Source organism: Boleophthalmus pectinirostris, unplaced genomic scaffold (assembly GCF_026225935.1).
Source record: "Boleophthalmus pectinirostris isolate CB_2022bp ecotype Guang Dong unplaced genomic scaffold, ASM2622593v1 HiC_scaffold_17, whole genome shotgun sequence".
NCBI lineage: Eukaryota > Metazoa > Chordata > Actinopteri > Gobiiformes > Gobiidae > Boleophthalmus > Boleophthalmus pectinirostris.
The window spans coordinates 25,950,150-25,971,368 of NW_026571115.1; the positions used below are offsets into that span (position 1 = coordinate 25,950,150).

At 38.2% G+C, this 21,219-nt stretch overlaps 1 protein-coding gene across 1 annotated transcript in view; it reads right to left on the minus strand.

Annotated features, from left to right (window-relative positions):
- The window catches only part of LOC110155767 (myocardin-related transcription factor B-like), a 32,239-nt gene extending 12,117 nt beyond the window's left edge, over positions 1 to 20,122 (minus strand). Inside the window, exons 1-5 of the mRNA XM_055152744.1 lie at positions 19,984 to 20,122; positions 17,183 to 17,248; positions 8,510 to 8,565; positions 7,601 to 7,676; positions 7,326 to 7,472 (exon numbers count right to left, since the gene is read on the minus strand). Coding sequence (XP_055008719.1) covers positions 7,326 to 7,472; positions 7,601 to 7,616 — 163 coding nt within the window. The 5' untranslated portion in view covers positions 7,617 to 7,676; positions 8,510 to 8,565; positions 17,183 to 17,248; positions 19,984 to 20,122. The remainder of the gene's footprint in view (positions 1 to 7,325; positions 7,473 to 7,600; positions 7,677 to 8,509; positions 8,566 to 17,182; positions 17,249 to 19,983) is intronic.
- Positions 20,123 to 21,219: the final 1,097 nt, after the last annotated feature.

Below are 21,219 nucleotides of genomic sequence, written 5' to 3' on the forward strand. Positions count from 1 at the left end.
ACGCTAAACTTACTGCACGTACACAATTAGGTATTTTCCTTAGCTCAGATTTATAACAGAGGTGGTTCATTTGAGGCTTTATTGCTGCACTACAACTATATAAAGAAAGTTCCAGATGCTTACAAGCAATGTTTCAGATCGTCACAAATGCTGATCATGGATTTGTTTTCAGCAAAGAATGAGACCGCTCTTGTAGTTGAGCAGTTTATGTATATTTAGGGTGACAAGACGTCCCTATTTACCGGGAACAGTCCCAGTTTTGAGCCCTGTGTTTCCTATCCCAGCAGATTTATCCAAAACCAGTGATTTGTCCCAGTTTTTTACAAGAAATGTTCCAGGTGTTTCTATTTTTGACCAATCTGATCCCTGCCAACAGCAAAGAGAAGCATAAATTGTTATTTGTTTAGATAAAATACAGAAAACCTGCTTAAAATGGGCCAAGTGCATTACTATTTTTCTTAATTATGCACTCGTTTTACAATTTTATTATTACCTATCAACCCAAAAAAGGGATGTCCCAGTTTTTGATTTTGAAAATCTGGTCTCTCTACGTATATTTTCTCTGTAGTCGGACAGATGTTTACATTTTACAATTTGTGCCCAATTTTCTTCACATAATAAAGACAAACTTACCTTGCCCCACTACAGGTATATTGTAAAAGCAGCTCTTGAAGTCAAAATGAGACTTCTGTAAGTGTTATTAGCATACTAGTTGTTGTCAGCATTGAGGCAATGGCAAAACTCCACTCTGACCTCTGAAAGTTGTGCAAAGTGCTTATAAACTCATCGCAGTGAATAATTACGATACTAGAAATGCGTTAGTAAAGTAAGGAATATGTTTGTTTGAATGGACCATTTTTGTTTTTAAAATTTTTGAAGACAGTAAAAATCATGTATTGTGGTCTGTTGTCATCTGACGTCCTGTATCCTCTGTCTTGTTGTTCTGAAAGTGCATATACAAATTTACCTTATCATTATTTTTATTATTATTAAGACATTGTGTTTATGTCTGCTATATAGCAATAATCTGTGACACCCGTGGATCATTGTTATAATTTTCAAACTTTAAATCTTAACTCCTATTGATAACTGCACATAACACTAGCAGCTGATGTTTTTTTTTCATTTGTACCAAACTGACTACTTAACACTGTTGAATCTTGCATCTCTCACAAACAAAGAAAGCAGAGAGCTATGGGGGATTGAGCAATATGGCGTCTTAAAAATAAGATATTAAAGACTGCACAAACATGCACCCCAAATTAAACTTCAGGTGAGAAATTTACGGGTGAAACAACAACAATTAGCCAGGCTGGTGCCTCCTAGTGCCTCCGCTCAATTTCATTTCTGTCCAGCGACTAGATCAGGAATCGGAATACACTAGACGATTTGCAAGAACCCCAGAAGTGCGAGTCCGGGCACCAGACAATCAGTGAAGAGCTGTACATTCCGTGATGGAAACGATTCCCAAGATTGAGGATTTAAAGCTGGAACAAAGAGAATGTTTGGTGAATTTTATCAAGGGGAAAGACGTTATTGCCCTTCTTCCTACGGGATTTGGGAAAGGCTTAATATACCAGTTAGCCCCGTTACATACGTCATGACCAAATAGCAGCAACTGGTTAAATTAAAAAGTACCCGCCTACTGTCGAGCGAAACAAATCCTAATGCTGCAATGTTAGACAATTTCCACGAAGTGAAACCCACTGATGAATCAGGCTAGTCGAATCCTGCCCCTATCACAAATTGGACAACAAAAAAGCAGAGAGCAATGGGGGATTGTGGAATATGGCATCTTAAAAATAAGATATTAAAGACTGCACAAACACGCACTCCAAATTAAACTTCAGGTGAGAAATTTGTGGTGAAACAACAACAACAACAACATAAAATCTCTGAAAAGTTATTAGCATAATAGGGCCGCTTTATAACACTTCTTTTCATCCTTGTAGGGCATTCTAAAAACAATCCGCAGACAGTAATGAAAAAGGTCAAACCAGGGGTCATTTAATCTGTAGCGACACCCACAACACATGACAAACGGCTGTGTAGTTTTGCGTGGCGCTACCCTTTTAACGAGTCTAAATGAGCCTGTAATTGTCCTAATGGGAGATAATTACTTTCATTAACATGGCGATCATGAGACAGTGAAAGAGGACACGTCTTGGGTTCCTGTCTGTCAAGCGTGCGCACCGAGCCAATCATAATTTAGCTGACCCCGTTTTGAACTTGTGGAACATCCATTTGTAGCAGGTGCATCATGGTGGAAAAAAGTTTAGGATACAGTGTTAGAGTGTGGGACCCAGCTGAGAGGAGATATTAACGTATTCATGAACGCAGAGGAGGAGGAGGAGGAGGGAGGAGGAACTGAGAGGAGAATTATTATTGCATGGGTTGCAGTGGTTTCTTTCTGCACACCGCCCTACAGTAAAAAACGATTAAACATATTATCTTCATCATACTGGTAAAGTGACAGGTTGCAACAAAATGTATGGGTAAAAAAAAAATTTCAGATATAGAAAAAACGCAGGTGTCACTTTATGTTTACCTGCCTCTCTTCTCCCAGGTTTCAGAGGGTGTGACTGACAGGCAGATTAAAATCTCGTGATGTGTCTTGTTTCATGAAAATTTGGTCTCGTCCCATCCCTAGTCTCTCTAATTGGTTAAAGGGACAGTTCGGAATTTTGGACATAGGGCCTCATTTCCTAGTGAGCCAGAGTGTTGGAGACCTGTGGAGACACTTTTTAAAAAATTCCATCCGGTCCTTGTATTTGCAGAAGTCGCTGGTGCTAGGCTTGTGCATGTCAGTGGCCATAGTTAGCGCCACTAAAAGCAGTCTTAACCACTCCACATAGCACCTGAAATAAATTTATTATCATGCCAGACTGTTGATGTAAATGTCTATGTTGATAAAATAATGTTTGAAATAAAACTAACCTTGCATCGCATGAATCGCCGCATGCTGAGGAACTATTTTCTCATATATCAGTCCGCCGCTACTAAGCTTTCTGTCAGTAAGTACAACTCGCTGCTCCTGTTCAGTTTTGCTTCTAAAATTATTCTATCAACACAGACATTGACATCAACAGTCTGGTGCTATAATTGTTTTGCTTCGGGTGTTTTGTGGAGTGTGTAAGACTGTTTTTGGTGGCAGGATAACTATGGCCATTGACATGCACTAGCCTAGCACCAGTGACCTCTACAAATACAAGGACTGCATGGAATATTTTTAAAAAGTGTCTCCACACGTCTCCAACACTCTGGCTCACTAGGAAATGAGGCCCTATGTCCAAAATTCCAAACTGTTCCTTTAACCAATCAGAGAGACTAGGAGTGGGACGAGACCAAATTTTCATGAAACAAGACACATCACGAGATGAAGCCCAAAAGAACGTGAAAAGATGAGATTTTGCCATTGTAATAGATAAGTACCAGTAAGTGCAATCCATTTCACAATTTTATTTTCACTATTTTTATTTGTTTTATGTAATACTTTAGAGGTCATTGTACCACTGTTTTTGGGAACTGCAGCTTCTCAAATTGTATAACTCACCAGCTCTTAATTCTTTTTTGTCAAGCCAAAGGTAAATTCAAGGGGGAAAAAAATCTCCCAAGAAAATTTTTGTTATCTTCTGGCAATTTTGTCTCTCGAGATCTTGTGGCACAAGATCTTGAAACACAGAAACGAACAAGCCTGCTTCCACGTAAAAAAGGAGAATAATCTATATAATGGATTGAGAAACAGTGCGGCTTTTTACAGAATCAACAGTCGAAGCACCAAAAGTATTACTTAGCTCAGATAAAATAAGTCTAATTTATATAAAAAACCATTAAATTTGATCTTACAAGTGCTGTACCTGATTTTACTGCTAGTCCTCAATTACTCATTAACAACAATGCGGAGGAGGAGGAGAGCAGGAGGGACTGAGAGGAGAATTATTGCACGAGTTTATTTTTACACACCGCCCTACTGTAAAAACAGATTAAATATATTGTACTGTAAACATGATACTGCTAAAGTAACAGCTGGGAACAAAAGCTAATGGGTTAAATAAAGCTAGATAGTTCAGACAAGTTGTAAGTGAGACTTTTTTCATGTTTTTTCGTTAAAAGATTGGTTGTCTACTCCCTCCCACTCCAGGAAGTATGGGGTATTGATATTTCTATAGACCTTTGCTCTCTTAAAAATGTTAAAAAAACTGAACTATTTTAAGCAATTTGCAGTGGTTTAAACTAAAGTTACTTCTCACTACCTTATGAATCCAGAGCATCCCAATTATTCACCATGATGAGGTTATAAGTACTTTTCACAGCTATCAGAGGCCGGAGTGGACTTTTGCTTTCATGGTAAAGCTTACAATGATAAATGGTCTCATGACTTTTTGGACTTTGAGAAGATGAGGTGTATGTGTGCAGGTTCAACCCAAGCCCCGGGGACCTAAAAATGGCTGCCCATTCAAGTCAATGGGCCGAGCTCAATGGCGCATGACTCCAGATTCGCCTTTAGCCCGGTGAGGTTCTTCCGGTGGCTCTGGGCTGATTGAGCATGCGCAGTAGTGCTCTTTCTCCCGCGGACACACGCAAATGAACACAAGCATATGTATGGAGCGTGGACTCGTGTATCATGTGATCATTTTGACCAATCAGAGAGAGAGGAGCTAGAGCAGAGCAGAGTGTAGCCGGAGGTAACGATTATGAAGTGTTTTCTAAAACAACGGAAGGATTTTGAGCTGAGAAAAAGTTTATGATGTAAAAATAGGATTTGGATTACTTAATTTGCTGTAGAGAAGCATAGACGAGGACATCGTAACATAAGATGTTTTGTCTGACAAAAGAAAATGAAAAGCCCAGACTTTACTTAACCGTATTAAAAATATTATTGATAGAAGAGAAGGAGACACGTCCACGCAGCATGATTTAGTCCTGTTAAATCCTGTTGTAGTCCCGTTTTAGTCCTGGTTTAGTCCTGGTTTTAGACGTGTTTTAGTCCTGGTTTAGTCTTGATTTAGTCCTGGTTTAGTCCTGGTTTTTAGTCCTGGTTTTAGTCCTGGTTTTAGTCCTGGTTTAGACCTGGTTTAGATTCAGTTCAGACCTGGTTTAGTTTCCGGCAATGAGTGGAATTACAAAAAATTTAAAAAAAATAAAAAAATACCGCCATGTAATCCTTTTATTTCAACAAAGTAACTGTAATCCCATTACTACTCACTGAAACAGTAACTGTAACTGAATACAGTTACTCATAATTTGTACTGTGATAACGTAACTCCGGTACATGTAATCTGTTACTCCCCAACACTTCTTATAATCCAATGCACTTTATGTATGAAACTAGACAGGAGAATTCAACATTATTGATATTGCGCCTTATAATCCAGTGAACCTTATAGTCCGAAAAATACGGTATGGTTTTTTTCTTTTTTTTTTTGCTGGGATTATTTTTTGACAAAATTGCACAAATATGATGTTTGGTACACATACTTTATAATTTGCTATCGAAATGTATATATAAAGTTGTAAAAAGAGCTGCTTATACCATATATCTATCTTTACTGTGTCAAAAATGATTAAAATAGTTTATACATTTTTTCAATGTTGTCCCAAAAGTTACAAAATTGGTTTACAACAATAATAAGAAAGTTCCATAGTGCATCTTTTACTGTTGAGAGTTCACAGTAAAACCAGCAGCCACTGAAAACACACTTGTCTGTTGCGTGTTAATGCTAATACAATGCTAATGGCGTGAGTGCAGCCTTAATAATGAGGCATGAATCAAACGCGACATCTTGCGGGCTGCATAATCTGCTAGTGTCTGTAACAACATCTCACGTCTCCATAATGGCTTGCTCAATCACTTATGTAATTGAAAGCTCGTAATTAGCAACGGCGATGTGCAACCGTGAGCCCTCGTCCAGCTGTTTGAAATATCAGCTGTCCAATCAAAGCGCCGCGTTTGGTGTAAAAGACGGCACAAAAACCCGATCAACGCCAATGGATGGATGCCTCTTCTCTCACGACTGTGTTTGTATAGAAAGAATCGATTCTGGAAACATGTTGCGCCAATTAATTTTAAAAGGGCAAAAAAAATTGTTCAGAGAGACACAGAGTTTGTATTTCATAATTTGATTGTAGTTTTAAAAGGAGAAGTCCGTCTGTGCCAGGAGAAATTATCTTTGCTCTGATGGCTCGTCTAATTCTTGTATAATATCCATGTATTACAGAGACCAGTGTCCTCATTTTTACTGTCTACCATGTTTATTATTGTTTTATATACCGCAAAATTGCATCTACAGGGTATGACAGGTTTTTATATTTCTCTCATTTTGACTTAATTTGGAGGGATAATACCTAAATTTGTTTTATTAAGAAGCAATTTGAGAAGAAGTAGTTGACAAATAAGTTGGAAATTACAGAAAGTAAAGAGTTCCATCGTGATTATGTCAAACTGGGAGAATTTTTTCAAAAAAATTTGGCACAATTTACATGCAAGAAACAATTTTTATTTTTTTGATACTTCAAACATTATTTAGCAAAATTTTCTTATACTTTGATTTGTCAAATTATAATTTTGAAAAATTATAAAATAAAAAAAAATTGCCAAATTGGGAAAACAAATAAAAAATTGAGTGAAATGTTAAACATGATGATTTCAACTGTGTTTTAGGAATATGGGTAATCAAACCTGTCATGGCACATAGATGGCAGTTTTTAACCTCAGATTCTTCATATTAGGGCTCCAAGTGCCCTCTACTGGCAACTGAGAGATTTTACGTTTTAAGTCATAAATTATGAAAGATATACTATTGCAGAACATATTCAAAATTGTAATATTATACATAAAGTAAGAAAAACTATATGCATAAAAATAGGTTTGTTACTGTCATGTGCCCCCTATGTGGAGGAGTCATAATTCTAAACAAATAATGTGAGCACTGGGACCATCAAAAACTTTATTCCCTAATTTCTCAGTTGCCTTTGATGCTCTTCTGTCTTGTCATCTGTGATAGAGAAATTGTGTTTTTGTGCTGCTCCAGTCCAACACTGCCAGCTCAGTCCTTGTTATCTTTGCTCTTTGCTCACGTCATCAGAGCTATAAAACTCCCTACAACAGAATCATAGCCAGACTGGACTAGACTGGACTAGACTGGACTAGACTGGACTAGACTGGGCTAGACTGGAATGGGCAACACAGATTTTATGATTTTCCAGGTCCCATATTGATTGTAAATATATAAACTTTTCCTGCATTACAATCTCTTCTTACAGCTCTTGAGCTACTTCCATTGAGTTTGTAAGAGTATGAGTCAGGTAAAGCAGGCCAGCCTCACCTATGAAGGCCGTCCTGATGCTGCTGTGAATGGGCAGGATGTTCTTGTGGATGAGCTCCATGGGCCCGGGCCTCTGGGAGATTTTATCATTCAGATCATCCGCCAGACGAGCTCTTTTCTGCAGCCCGGAGTCTTCTCCTGTGCTTTCTGAAACACACAGACACACACAAACACACACAAACACAGGTGGACTTTATCAGCCTGTATGTCAAACCAGCATCAGCACCTATCGGCAGGTGCAGTGTGGACAGACAGGGTCACGCCTCGTCCCTCACCCTCCAGGATGTGCATTCTGATGAGCTCTGCACGTGCTGGGCGCCGCTGGATCCTCCTCTTCAGGTAGTCCTCTGTCTGTAGAGAGAAAAAGCAAAAAGGTAAAGAGAAAAAGGTAAATTTCCGAAGGATGTATAAGAGGTACAACTATAAAATAATTGAACAGGAAAAGAATGAATAAAATGTAAAAAATAAATAGTAAAATAAAATACAGCAGAGTTGTTATAGCTGCTTGAGTTGAGGTTTTTTCATTAAATTCATCTCTTTAACTATTTCAAAAAGATTCACAGCAGTCCTTTGTTTCATGTATTTCAGAGATGAAAAGAATATGCAAAGTTCTTCATGACATACATGGAAATTTTCTAATCTTTAATCTGGATGGCTCTTCAATTGTAGACGAGCACTGTGCCAAACTAAGATAGAATATCATGTGCAATTATGCCTCTCACTGTAGTTTATCTTTGCTTTTCTTACTTTTTTAGTACAAGTAGACAGTTTATTCATGCAGTCTTTGGTAGTACAGTAAATTATAACATGTGAGTTGAGGAGCCCTGATTTAAAGCCACAGTATGTAATTTTTAGCCCAATGTGTGACTAAAATAAAGGCATGTATAATCTTCCACGTTATGGCATTAATTGTATGTATCGAACGTATGAAGCATGGTTTGTGTTTTCATGGAAGTGGCACACTAAGATAAGGTAAATTTCATTAAATGTATATTGTGATCATTACTCATGGATGACAATATCAGAGGCATAAAGCTTTCCTAATATTTTAACACAGTATATATGATTTTTTTAAGCTTTAACACTGATCGGGGTTGGGCTATGAAAATAAGATTAAGTTTTTCAGTCTTTTCTCTACGCTTTGTCTCTTTAGCGCAGCAATTTTGCATTTCTGACTCACTCACCCGTGCACGTTCAAGGCTCCGTTTCTGCTCATGGAAGGAGGCGGAACTTTTCAAGGCTGGGCAAAGAAAGATGTGGAAAGTTAGTGAAGTGTCTTGAAATCCTCCCATTTATTAAGTTCCAACCCCAAAATGCAACCTGCAGATCACAATGTTAATAATATTTTGACTCATAATAGAAAATGTGTCATTTGGGGCTGCTGTTTCACAAACAGACACCAATCTTTAAACTTTCAACCATGTTATGATGTTGTTACCGCCTCAAAAACATACCTGGAGTTGTGGTTTTTTTCATACATGTTTGAGTAATCTGGCATTATTAAATGCTCTCTTTCATTTTGTGATGTCATGTAGTGGTAGTAATCCTCCAAATGATTCTAGTGAAGGTGTATGGAGTTTATAAACACAGTGGAGCACTTCCTATATTACACATTTCTGTGTGAGAGAAGAACACAGCTTAAATATGCAGGGTTTGTGCTTTAAACATGTGTGAATGAAACAAAACACAACTCCAGGTCTGTTTGTGAGGACAAAACAACATTATAACACAGATCAGAAAATAGTGCAATATGGACCCTTTAAAGCAAAATTCCTGCTAATGAGTGTAAATGTTTTGCTTTGACTGCCCCTAGTGGTCATTCTGTGCATTTTGTCTAATCTGCCATTTGCTTGAAATACCTGGTCTTGACTTGGACTCGAGTCAGACTTGAGTCACTATTTTTATGACTTGAGACTTGACTTGATAAAATGGACTAAGACTTGGGATTCGGCTTGGACTTGAAGATCAATGACTTGGGACTTGACTCGGACTTGAGGCCTGTGACTTGAGAAGACTTGATGCTTCTCCTAAAAAATATGTTTTTTGAAAATATTTTTCTTTTTACAGTTAATACATGTGGTGATTAATTTTACAGGAACAAACTGGAACATGTCTCTCCCACTTCTGTTTGTTACTTTGGATGTAACTGAAGTATTGTGAAGTACTGTGATGTGGTGTCCTCAAATGTACTACAGTAAAAAGTACAATACAGAGGCACTTTAAAATCTGAATTCTTTCAGTTCTGACCTGTAATTATTCACACTAAGATCTTGTCAAGACATTTAAAAAGGAAAAAATAGAATTTCTACAACTCTTATATATATGACTTTTTAAGTATAATTTAGTTTTAAACTCATATAAATTGCAATAATCTAAGATATATTCGGTACTTTGGTTTAAAGACTTGAAATGACTTGAAGCTCAAAGCAGACAACTTGGACTTGACTTGGACTTATGGGCCACTGACTCTAGACTCGACTTGGACTTGCCTGTATTTGACTTGGGACTTGACTCAAACTTGAGGTCAAAGACTTGAGAAACAACGACTTGATCCAACTCTGTCCCACATTATACACCCAAAATCTTATCAGGTTAATCTATCATAAAGTTGCATGTTTTATGTTTTGTGTTAAATATTTTTCGCATATGAATACAAAAAAACAAAACAAAAAAAGCACTAGAATCTGTGCCATAGTAATCCAATTAGCAGGCAGTGTTAAAAGGCTGAAATATCACTGTGGGGTATGTACTCCACCAGTGGTATTTTTGAGTGGGCCCAGCTTTTACAAAAGACTTAAATAATACTTCTGTGACTGTAATTATGGAAAAGGCAGGGATTAGTGCTACTGCAAACCTTAAGGCCCGTAGGCTCCCCTGACTATTAAATGTAATACAGAACAAGGAGCGGATACCGGAGAGGCCCTCATTTAGGCACATTAATAACCAGGCTCCAGTGTGATGCTATATTTTTGCAAACCAACATTCATCTTTTGTTTTTTAATAACTTGTATTAAACGCCCCATATTACACTATTTTTTTTATCTATGTTCTCTTAAGGCTCACAAGAGTCAAGTTTGCGGAATATAGGACCTTTAAGCGATTACAGCACATCTACAGAGGCTCAGACAGCAGTGCTTAGTACAATGAAGAAGTTCAAAGATACAGGCATCTAAAATTTGTACTTAACAAATTCTGTTTTTCACATTTTTATTTCTAAAATGTGTGCAGTGATTGAAATGCATTGCTAATTTACCTTTTCACAACTCTCAGACACCAGTTTGCTGTCATGATGATGCTAACAACACCGAGCATGTTAATGACTGTTTTCCAGTGAATCAAACACTCTTTAATTACTGGATGCAGACAGCAGATATTGTTTCACATATGAGTTGCTTTTACAGTTTGGTATATCGCTACTGGGCAAAGCAGATTTGACTTAATTGCATGAAAAAAAGGTGCGCGAATTTTAAAGGTCCTATATTACACAAAATTGATCGTCTGAGCTTTAGGCCATGTTATAATAACCAGGCTGGCACCACCTAGTGCCTCCGCTTACTTTCATTTCTCTCCAGCAACTAGGTCAGGAATCAAAATACACTAGACGGTTCACAAAACCCCCGGAAGTGCAAGTTCAGGCACCAGCAATCAGCGAAGAGCCATACATTCTGTGTTGGCAACGATTCCCGAGATCGAGGATTTATAGCCGGAATAAAAAGAATGTTTGGTGAATTTCTTCAAGGGGAAAGACGTTACTGACCTTTTTCAAACAGGATTTGGGAAAAGCTTAATGTACCAGTTAGCCCCGTTAGCAGCACACATACATTACGACCAAATAGCAAATACCTGCCTACCTTCGAGCAAATGAATTCTAACACTGCAAGGTCAGATAGTTTCTACGAGGTGAAACTGGTTGATGAATCTAATCTAATGTTATAATGTTACCTCATTAAAAACCTACCTGGAGTTGTGTTTTTGTTTCATTCACATGTGTTTGAGTAATCCTATTTATTTATTATTTTGTCTGTCTGCAGTTCCAAAGCTCTAAATGCTCTGTTCCATCTTTTTCATTTTCAGGCCGACAGAGAACCGTACCAGTGCCGGTTCCCAGACCTAATCTCGAGCCGACTGACATGTTCATACTGAAAATCAGAGCGTTTAGGAACCAAGAAAAACGTGTTTTTTCCAAGCAAACCGTGACGGCACAGTAAACGTCAGCAGGTTCAACTGGGTCACACGTGGTACAAGAAACAAACAAAGAAATCGTGTTTGTGGAATATGGTGGAGAAAGAAGATTGTGCAGTGGTCAGCGGAGGAGAACAAACATTTGCTATATCCGTGTTCTCCTGGTAAGGTTACAGATCTTGGTGCAGATAAATAATGATTTGTATGCGTAAATCATTATTTTATTTACAAATGCTCGCTGGTGTCGATGATGCGATACCTTTTGTTTAGAAGAGATTGGATAACTTCAGGGCTGAAATTATCCAAATGATTCTAATGAAGATGTGTGGAGTTTAAAAACACAGTGGAGCACTTCCTGTATTACAACATCATGAAGTGGAACAGAGCGTTTTCAGTTTGAGAGAAGAACTCAGCCTAAATATGTAGGGTCTGTGTGTTAAACATGTGAATGAAACAAAATACAACTCCAGGTCTGTGATGAGGAAACAACATTACAACATAAATTTTTTAAAAAGTATAATACAAACTCTCAGACTCTTTAAAAACTCTGAGGAGCACTTTGTTGAACAGAATGACAATGTTGTACTTCTGAAATGTCTAGTGGCACTTTTTATCTGAAGCTTTTGTCTATTTATGGCCGAACCCGTCAGTCTAAAAAGTGTAAAAAATTGTCTCTTTTTGACAGTTAAATATCTCCATATGACAACCAGTAACTTTGAGCTTTAGCAATTATATGAATAAATTCTCCTGATAACAGCTTGACATTTGCGTTTCCATGGTTTCGGCCTATAGATAGACTGATAGGGCAGTAAGCAGCACAAACGGCTTGGGGCAGATACAAGAATGCAAGAAACAGCACATATTGATAAAAATGACCGTATTAAAATCACTGTTAGCAAATCGTAAAGGCTGACATTTTTGTAGTACTGTAATTTCTTCCACACACAACAAAATGTACTAGATAAAAATGTCAAACCCTGTAGTTTAGATCGATACAAGGAAGTTCTGAAATACATTTGAGTCTTGTTTTAGTTTTAGTTCTTGGATCAGTTCTTCTCGACAGGTTGAAAATGTGAACTTCATTCATTCAACTTTGTTCATTTGTTTTTCAAAATAGAACCGAAAGAACGAAAAAGAAAATGAAAAAAATGAATTATTTGTCTCCAAAACCAACATGAAAAAATGCATACCAATTTGTTTTTTCAGTTTTCGATTTGTAAATGAATAATGGAAAAACTGATGACCAGAGTTTCTCGTTTTCGTGACTTAAACTGCACTTGTCAAACATTTTAGGTGATCATGTTAACAAAATAACACGATTTCCAAAAAATATATATATATATATATTTATATGAAAACTTTATATGTTTTGATGACAGGACAGGAGGATAACAGTTTCCAGTTCTGCGTCTCATACATTTATGGAGTAAAAAAGCTTTCAGAAATATGTGTGTGCATAGGATAGAAATCTGTGCATATTTGGCTGTATTTGAGCATAAAATAAATATTCGTAAATTCTCGAATGAGTACAGTGGTACATAAAACGTATTGTGTGTATTTTATCCATCAGAATATGAATTGAAAAGTTACGACATCAAGAATTACAATCACGAAAATGAAAATTTACTATTACGCTTTCTTCCGTACGAATACGGATTCACAGACGCAACGTTACTGTCAAAAATGCGTCATCACTTCACAGACATTATTTATTGAGCAGAAGAAACATCGATCGAGATGTTGGACTTTTGCGCCACATATGGACTGAACCAGGACTAAACCAGGACTGATCCAGGACTGACCATTATTAATCAAAACACAATGTCAAAAACTGAAAAAAACAAATCGTATCCATTTTTTCATTTTGGTTTTGGACACAAATAATGAAGAAAATAGTTGTTTCTTCATTTTCTTATTTTTGGTTTTTATTCTGAAAAACAAGTGAACGGAACATTTGACAGAGCCTCCACCAGAAAAGTTACACAATGCAGCTTTGAAACATTAATCTCAAATCTTATCGTAATGGTTTTCAGAAAAATTGCAATTTGATATTTCACCCCAAATCTTCCACAGTATAAATAAGTCATTTGTGTCAACTGTAGTCCGTCCTCTTATTCTTTTGGAGTTGGGATTGTTGTGTTATAGGGACACACTGTGGACAATCAAAATACAGACATTAAGACTCTTTAAAGGGACTGGATTTAGTCTGTGCTCTTACAGTTTTAAAAATGTTTCACAATCAAAACATCTCCTTTCTCTTTCCTCACTCTCTTCTCCTTGATTCCTCTCCTCCATTCTGCAGGAAATGGGTGAAAAAGTCCCAGACACAGAGGACACACAGAGAGAGGATATAAACTCCTCACTGTGAACAACAACTGTCTACCCCTCTGTCTTTGCCTCTGTCTCTGTCTCTCTCTCTCTCTCTGTCTTTGTTGCTGTCTCTTTCTCTCTCTGTCTCTTTTTCTCTCTAGCTCTCAGTTTGTCTCTCTCTCTCTCTCTTCCTCTCACTCTCGGTCTATCTCTGTTTGTGTCTCTCTCTCTCTTCTTCTCTCTTTCTCTGTCTCTCTCTCTCTCTTGTTCTCTCTGTCTCTCTCTCTCTCTGTGCCTCTCTCTCTAGCTCTGTCTCTCTCTCTCTGTCTCTCTCTAGCTCTCTCTCTCTGTGTCTCTCTCTCTTTCTCTAGCTCTCTGTCTCTCTGTGTCTCTCTCTGTCTCTCTCTAGATGTCTGTCTCTCTCTCTGTCTGTCTCTCTCTCTGTCTCTCTCTAGATGTATGTCTCTCTCTCTCTCTCTGTCTCTCTCTGTCTCTCTCTCTCTCTGTCTCTCTCTCTAGATGTCTGTCTCTCTCTCTCTCTCTGTCTCTCTCTGTCTCTCTCTGTCTGTCTCTCTCTCTGTGTCTCTCTCTCTTGTCTGTCTCTCTCTCTCTCTCTGTCTGTCTCTCTCTCTGTCTGTCTCTCTCTCTTTGTCTTTCTCTCTCTCTGTCTCTCTCTAGATGTATGTCTCTCCCTCTGTCTGTCTCTCTCTCTGTCTCTGTCTCTGTGTCTCTCTCTAGATTTCTGTCGCTCTCTCTGTGTGTGTCTCTCTCTCTCTTTGTGTGTCTTTCTCTCTGTGTGTCTCTTTTTCTCTTTCTGTGTCTGTGTGTGTGTCTCTCTCTCTCTCTCTCTCTCTCTCTCTCTCTCTCTCTCTCTCTCTATATATATATATATATATATATATATATATATATATATATATATATATATATATATATATCTTATATATATCTCTCTGTCTCTCTCTGTCTCTTGCTTCCTCTCTCTCTCTGTCTGTCTCTCTCTCTGTCTTTCTCTCTGTCTGTCTCTCTCTCTTTGTCTTTCTCACTGTCTCTCTCTGTCTCTTTCTCTCTGTCTCTCTCTGTCTCTCTCTCTCTGTCTTTCTCTCTCTGTGTCTCTCTCTGTCTCTGTCTCTCTCTCTCTCTCTGTCTTCTCTCTGTCTCTTTCTCTGCTGTCTGTCTTCTCTCTCTGTCTCTCTCTCTCTGTCTCTCTCCCTCTCAGCCAATCACAGTCCGTAGCCTTTACCTCTCAACCAATCACCTCTCAGGACATTCACACAAATGCACTCTCTCTCCTCTACATATCAAATTATTTGCTTTTATTTTGTCCACATAAAAGTTACACAGTGCCCCTTTAAAACATGACAATTATCTCTTTGCACAGAGTAACTCCAAGAAACAACAAACAAACAGACTTTTAACCCACAGTAGCAGTACAGCATTTAGCCTGGTGGACTTGTAAACCCTATTACAGTAATTCTTCATTCTCTGGCAATAACCTTTGATGTAAGCAGAGTGGCATTTACTCGCAGCTAACTCGCCATTTAAATGTCAATACAACATGTGATTAAGTCGAGCTAGCAGGTCAGTGCACGTACAATGACAATTTAAAGGTCTTATATTACACAAAACTGACTCTTGTGAGCTTTAAGTCGTGTTAGAATCTTGTTTCTTCATCAAAAACAAACCTGGAGTTGTGTTTTCCCAAATTCTTTTTACTTTCTTTTTACTTTTACAGAAGTACCACTACTTAGTACTACATGAGTACCATATTTTTCGGACTATAAGTTGCTTTTTTTTTTTTTCTCGGTTTGGGTGGTCCTGCGACTTATTCTCCAGTGGGACTTATATATTAAAATTTTCAGACTGACAGCCGCAAGAGGCTCTAGGCTTGTGTGCCAGTATCTAGTACTACTATTACTCCTGTACCACTGTCACTTTGCACTCTACTGTACATGCCTCCTACAGAAAGAGCCGCTGTCCTGCTGCATGTAGTGAAATATTCAGATGAAAACGGTATTAGAGCAGCAGAAAGAAAGTTTGAAGTGAGCGAGAAACTTGTGATTGACTGGCGGAAAGCGAGGATGGAGAACACAGCTTCACGGTTATCAGGAGGATGCACCATGAAACTTTTCTGGAAGTCACTGGATGGCTCGACAAAGCCCGAACTTCAGTGACAACCTAAACTATCCTGTCGGGATTCAGAAAGCCCAGAATAATTCACACTGGAACTGATGCTGAGTCTGACAACAGCTACACAGAAGAGGAAGCGGCGCTCAGTTTACCTCCGGAGGTCACCAAGTTACTCAGAAGTGACACCGAGGATGAAGAATTCAATGGATTTAGTGATTTGGAGTGAGATGGAGAGTTTGGTAAACTTGTTCTGTTCTGTTGTTTATGCTATAGTTATCTGAATAAATGTTATGTTACGTTAACATACAGACGCCTATTCAGTCTGTTATTCTCTGTTATTGTTATTACCATAATTTGCCTTTCAAGTTGAAATGTCGGTTCCTGGTCTCTGATTTCATTAATAAATTTCCCCCAAAAATGCAACTTAGTCCAGTGCAACTTATATATGTTTTTTTCTTCTTCATTACACATTTTTTGGCTGGTGCGACTTATACACCAAAGCGACTTATAGTCCGAAAAATACAGTAATATTATTTTGAACATTACAAATTTTTGCCTACTTCCCACCTCTGTCAGTGGCTCATCGTAGCCTCTTGCCTCCAGTTCATGTTTCACTTTTCTCCCCAGTGAATATGAATTTTAAACTAAATTCCGCAATTAAACGTGAATTGCAAATCTAATCATAATCACAGAAAAAACGCAATTCGATATTTTGCCAAAATCGTTCAGCCCTATAGTTGAGAATTCAGTTTATAATGTTTACAATGCTACTATTTACTATTCATGTAAACATATTGTCAAATAGGACTTGTAAGTTCCCATCGCTTGTTGAGTATGTTCCTGTATCACCACATGACATCATGGAACTCAGCAAAACTCCACCGAAATGTACAGGGTTTGTGTTTTAAACTTGTGAGAATGAAACAAAACACAACTCAAGTTTGTTTTTGAAGAGGAAACAACATTATAACAATGATCAGAAAATGATGTAATATGGGCCCTTTAATATGCACATTTTAATATAATTTCATGTATTTTTTCCAGTAATTGTGTTGAATTGACAGACATTACAGTAGATTTCTCACGTAAAATATTGAAAATTGAGCTGTGGTGAGTGAGCAGCCGAGGCAAAGGCTACAGTTACATTTAGAAAGGATATATTTTTACGTCCTGGATTGGGTCCCATTCTATTTTCAAGTGTTATTCACAACATACATGAGTATTGGGTGACTTACGTGGAATGATGCCCTGACTGACCAGCTCTTCTCGGGTTCTTCTCTGCTGCAGCTTCAACTGGAGCACTGCACAAACAAAGAGACAAACTTTTTAATTTTAAGATTAATTTTAAAGTCGCACTGTGTAACTTTTCTGGTGGAGAATGCTTTTCTCTGTTGCTTTGTCTGGGTTGTTTCACAGTATGGTACTAAGCACTTTGAATTATTTTGTGTGCGATACAAAATTAACTTGCCTTGCCTTGCCTTAAACATTTTTATCTTCATGGAGACCAAAGCTGATGAAGTTAGGGGTCAGATCTGTGGAGAGGCGACCCCGCTCACAGCCTGAATGCCTGTTTTTCTGAGCTATAATATTGAATTAATGTAAAGGGAGAACTATTTAATCTCATGCTGTGGAATATTCTGAGCAGAGTAATGGCGTATCCATAGCAACAAGCAGGTGACGGACCCTTCACCGGAAAAGTTACACAAATGCACCTTTAATTTTAATTTTAATTTTAAGGTGTACTATGTAACTTTACTGGTAGAGGGTCCGCCATATCCTTGACTCCATGTAGATGTTATTGTTTAATGTTCCACAGTATGGCATGTAATTTTTAACTATCTTCATGGAGGTAAGCAAGCCACATTGCCAGACCAAGTTACAGGTCAGATCTGTGGAGAGACGACCCCGCTCACAGTCCGAATGCTTGTTTTTGTGGGTATTTTTTAGCTATAAAATTTAATAAATGTAAGCTAGAGCTATTTAATGTCATACTGTGGAATATTCTGAGCAGAGTAATGGCGTATCCATAGCAACAAGCAGGTGACGGACCCGCCACCTGAAAAGTTATGAAATGCACTTTTAATTTTTAATTTTAAGGTGTACTATGTAACTTTTCTAATAGAGGGTCCTCCACATTCCTTGACTCCATGTAGATTTTTAATTAATTTTTTTCCAGAGTTCCACAGTATGGTATTTAATTTAACTATCTCCATGGAGGCGAGCGGGCCACATTGCCGGGCCAAGTTACAGGTCAGATCTGTGGAGAAGCGGGCCTGCTCACAGTCAGAATGCATATCTTTGTGGTAGTTTTTGACAAATAAAAACATGAATAAATGCAAGATACTTTTGTTTAATAACATCCCAGGCAAAGCAATGACATCACTATGGAGACAAGAAGATGGCGGACCCTTCATCAGAAAAGTTACACAGTGCAGCTTTAATTTAAATTAATAAACACTAGAGCTTACATTGGGATATTTAAATTTATTGCTCACTAAAACACACTTATTGAAATGAGGAGCAGATTGTGTTTTTAAAAAGTTGTTACTGTACAATTTTTTGTGTTTATATGAATATAGTCGAGTGTTTTAGTGGGTCATGAAAGGACTATGGGCTGTTTATTCTTAGCACAGGTGTGAGCTGCAGACTGCTGGTGTTAAACAGTGGGTAAGTACCATGAGAAAGAAAAACAAAAACACAAGAAGCAGATTAAAACATATATATATACTCTTTATGGTTTATTTCTTGTCCCACCCAAATTGTAATGTAAGTAGCACTTTTGATTCATGACTTGTTGACAGCGCTATATTTACTGCATGACTCGTAAATGTGAAAGTTTATCATCGTTGTCCAGTTACATTTTACATATTTGTGTGTAGAGTTTGAAGGAACTGTATGTAACGTTTTGACGGAAAATTTCATGAACTTGACCTGTGTGTCAGCAAGTTCAAATCAAATTCAGCTTTTACTGATAACAATTACAAAAAACATTAGGCACGATGTCACATTTATTTATCTTATAATTTGGAATTTAGGTCCTGAAGATGAAGAATCGGAAAGCCTCACATTTGGGTTTCTATGCTTATCCAGTTTGTTTAAGCCTAAAAAATCCTCTCTGATCTGAATGGTCACTCTCTAAACCCCAGAACCTGCAGTCAATAATGATTCAGTGCTAGTGTAGCCTCTGCAGCTCAGACAAGGAATTCTGGAGGTTCTGAGCTTTCACATGAGCCCTGGCCTGTCCATATACTGAGAAAAATATGTATGCATGTGTCCTGTATCTGCAGATTAAGCACCCAGATGTCACCAATAGCTCACGAGGCTCGCGGTTAAAGGGGTGAATTTGAAGCTGAGCCCAATATACAGAGGAGGTATTTATTTACAGAGATAACAGCGAAATAAAATCCAGGATCATGTAGAGCAGGAGTCTCCAATCTGTAGCTCAGGAGCTACCAGTCGCTCTCCACCCTCTTCCTCACCAAGGGATTTCTGAATTACATGTATTGTCCTGAATAACTAAAATTTGATGAATTAAATGCCTATTATTATTGTAAATCTATCATTTTGATGTCTGACTTTGTGCGCTCATAAATAAATAATGGTTTATGTTCTGTGTTTTATCTAACTGTACCTCATCTAAGTCTTTAGCCAGGCTGGTACCACCTTGTGCCTCCGCTCTATTTCATTTCTCTCCACTAGACAGTTTTCAAGAACCCTGAAAGTTGTAGATCGTACACCAGCCAGTCAATGAAGAGCTGTGAAGCCATGATGTCAAACTCTCAAACGTTCAAGCACCTGTCTGGGTCCTTTTTGTGGTACAGCACAACAGTAAACAAAGCGGTCGAGATGGATGTAGATGACGCCATACATTCTGTGTTGGCAACGATTCCCGAGATCGAGGATTTGAAGCGGGAACAAAGAGAATGTTTGGTGAATTTTATCAAGGGGAAAGACGTTATTGCACTTCTTCCTACAAGATTACATTCCTCACAGCCAAATAGCAGCAATTGGTTAAATAAAAAAAGTGCCCACCTACCGTTGAACGAATCCTAATGCTGCGAGGTCAGACGGTTTCTACGAAGTGAAACCGGCTGATGAAACAGGCTCCTAAGTCTTGCCATGCCTCCTATGTATACTTTACTTCCTGCAACCGCTAAAAGTAGTAGCTCTCTGGAATTTTCATTTTGTAAAGGTAGCTCACTCGAGGAAAAAGGTTGGAGACCCCTGATGTAGAGCGACAGAAATGACGAGACTCACTGCAGCAATTACAAAAAGTGGGCTGACAATTTTCTAGTATAACGTCAACTGGAGTCGGGGAGAGGGAAGTGCGCCCATGCTCACTTCCTGTTTGGAACACAATAACTAGTGCGTTACCTATGTTCATTTAAATGTACAGTCAACTGTTGTGATTGTAGCTCCTTTTCACATTTCCTTTAACCTATCTTGTAAGTTGAATACATATTTTGGTCAATATTAGGGTGACCAGATGTTCAAAATAAAAAACTGGGACATCCCTGGTTTGGATTGGTTGGTAATAATAAAATTGTGGAACGAGTGCGTCATTAAGGAAAATTGTTATGCACTCGGCACTAATGTGAGTCAATATAATCACATTTTCTTTGTGTTTTGGTAATTTTTAAGCAGCTTTTCTGTGTTTTACCTAAACAAATGACAAGTTATGTCTCTCTTTACTGTTAGCAGGCACCAGCTTGGTTAAAAATAGGGAGATCTGGGACATTTCTTGTATAAAACTGGGACAAATCACTGGTTTTGGACATGAATTTACTGGGACAGGGGACTCAAAACTGGGATCATCCTGGGTAAATAGCTACATCTGATCACCCTAGTCAACATAGCTCAACGCAGATTACTATTAGAAAAGAATTGTCCAAACAAAAAATTAAACCACAGTTCAGAGTAGAATACAGTGTTTTATTTATAAAGTCACGCACTTGACCTAATTATGGGCCTAAAGGTGAACTGTGTAACTTTTCTGGACACCACATAAAACCTGCGCCGTCTCAGTTTCAAACCACTCATGCCAAGAGTTGACAAGACGATGTACTGTCAATGATGCAATGTGCTGATGCTTCCTCTGTACTGACAGTCACAGCTAACAGAGCACCTTCTCCTCCTCCTCCTCCTCCTCCAGCGCAGAGTGGGGGTAACCTGACCGAGGGGCCACCTGTGATAATAACTCCTCTCAAACTGATGACGAGGTGAGAAGACGAAGGTCGCTAACTGTTTATAATATGTAAGGGAAAATGCTAAG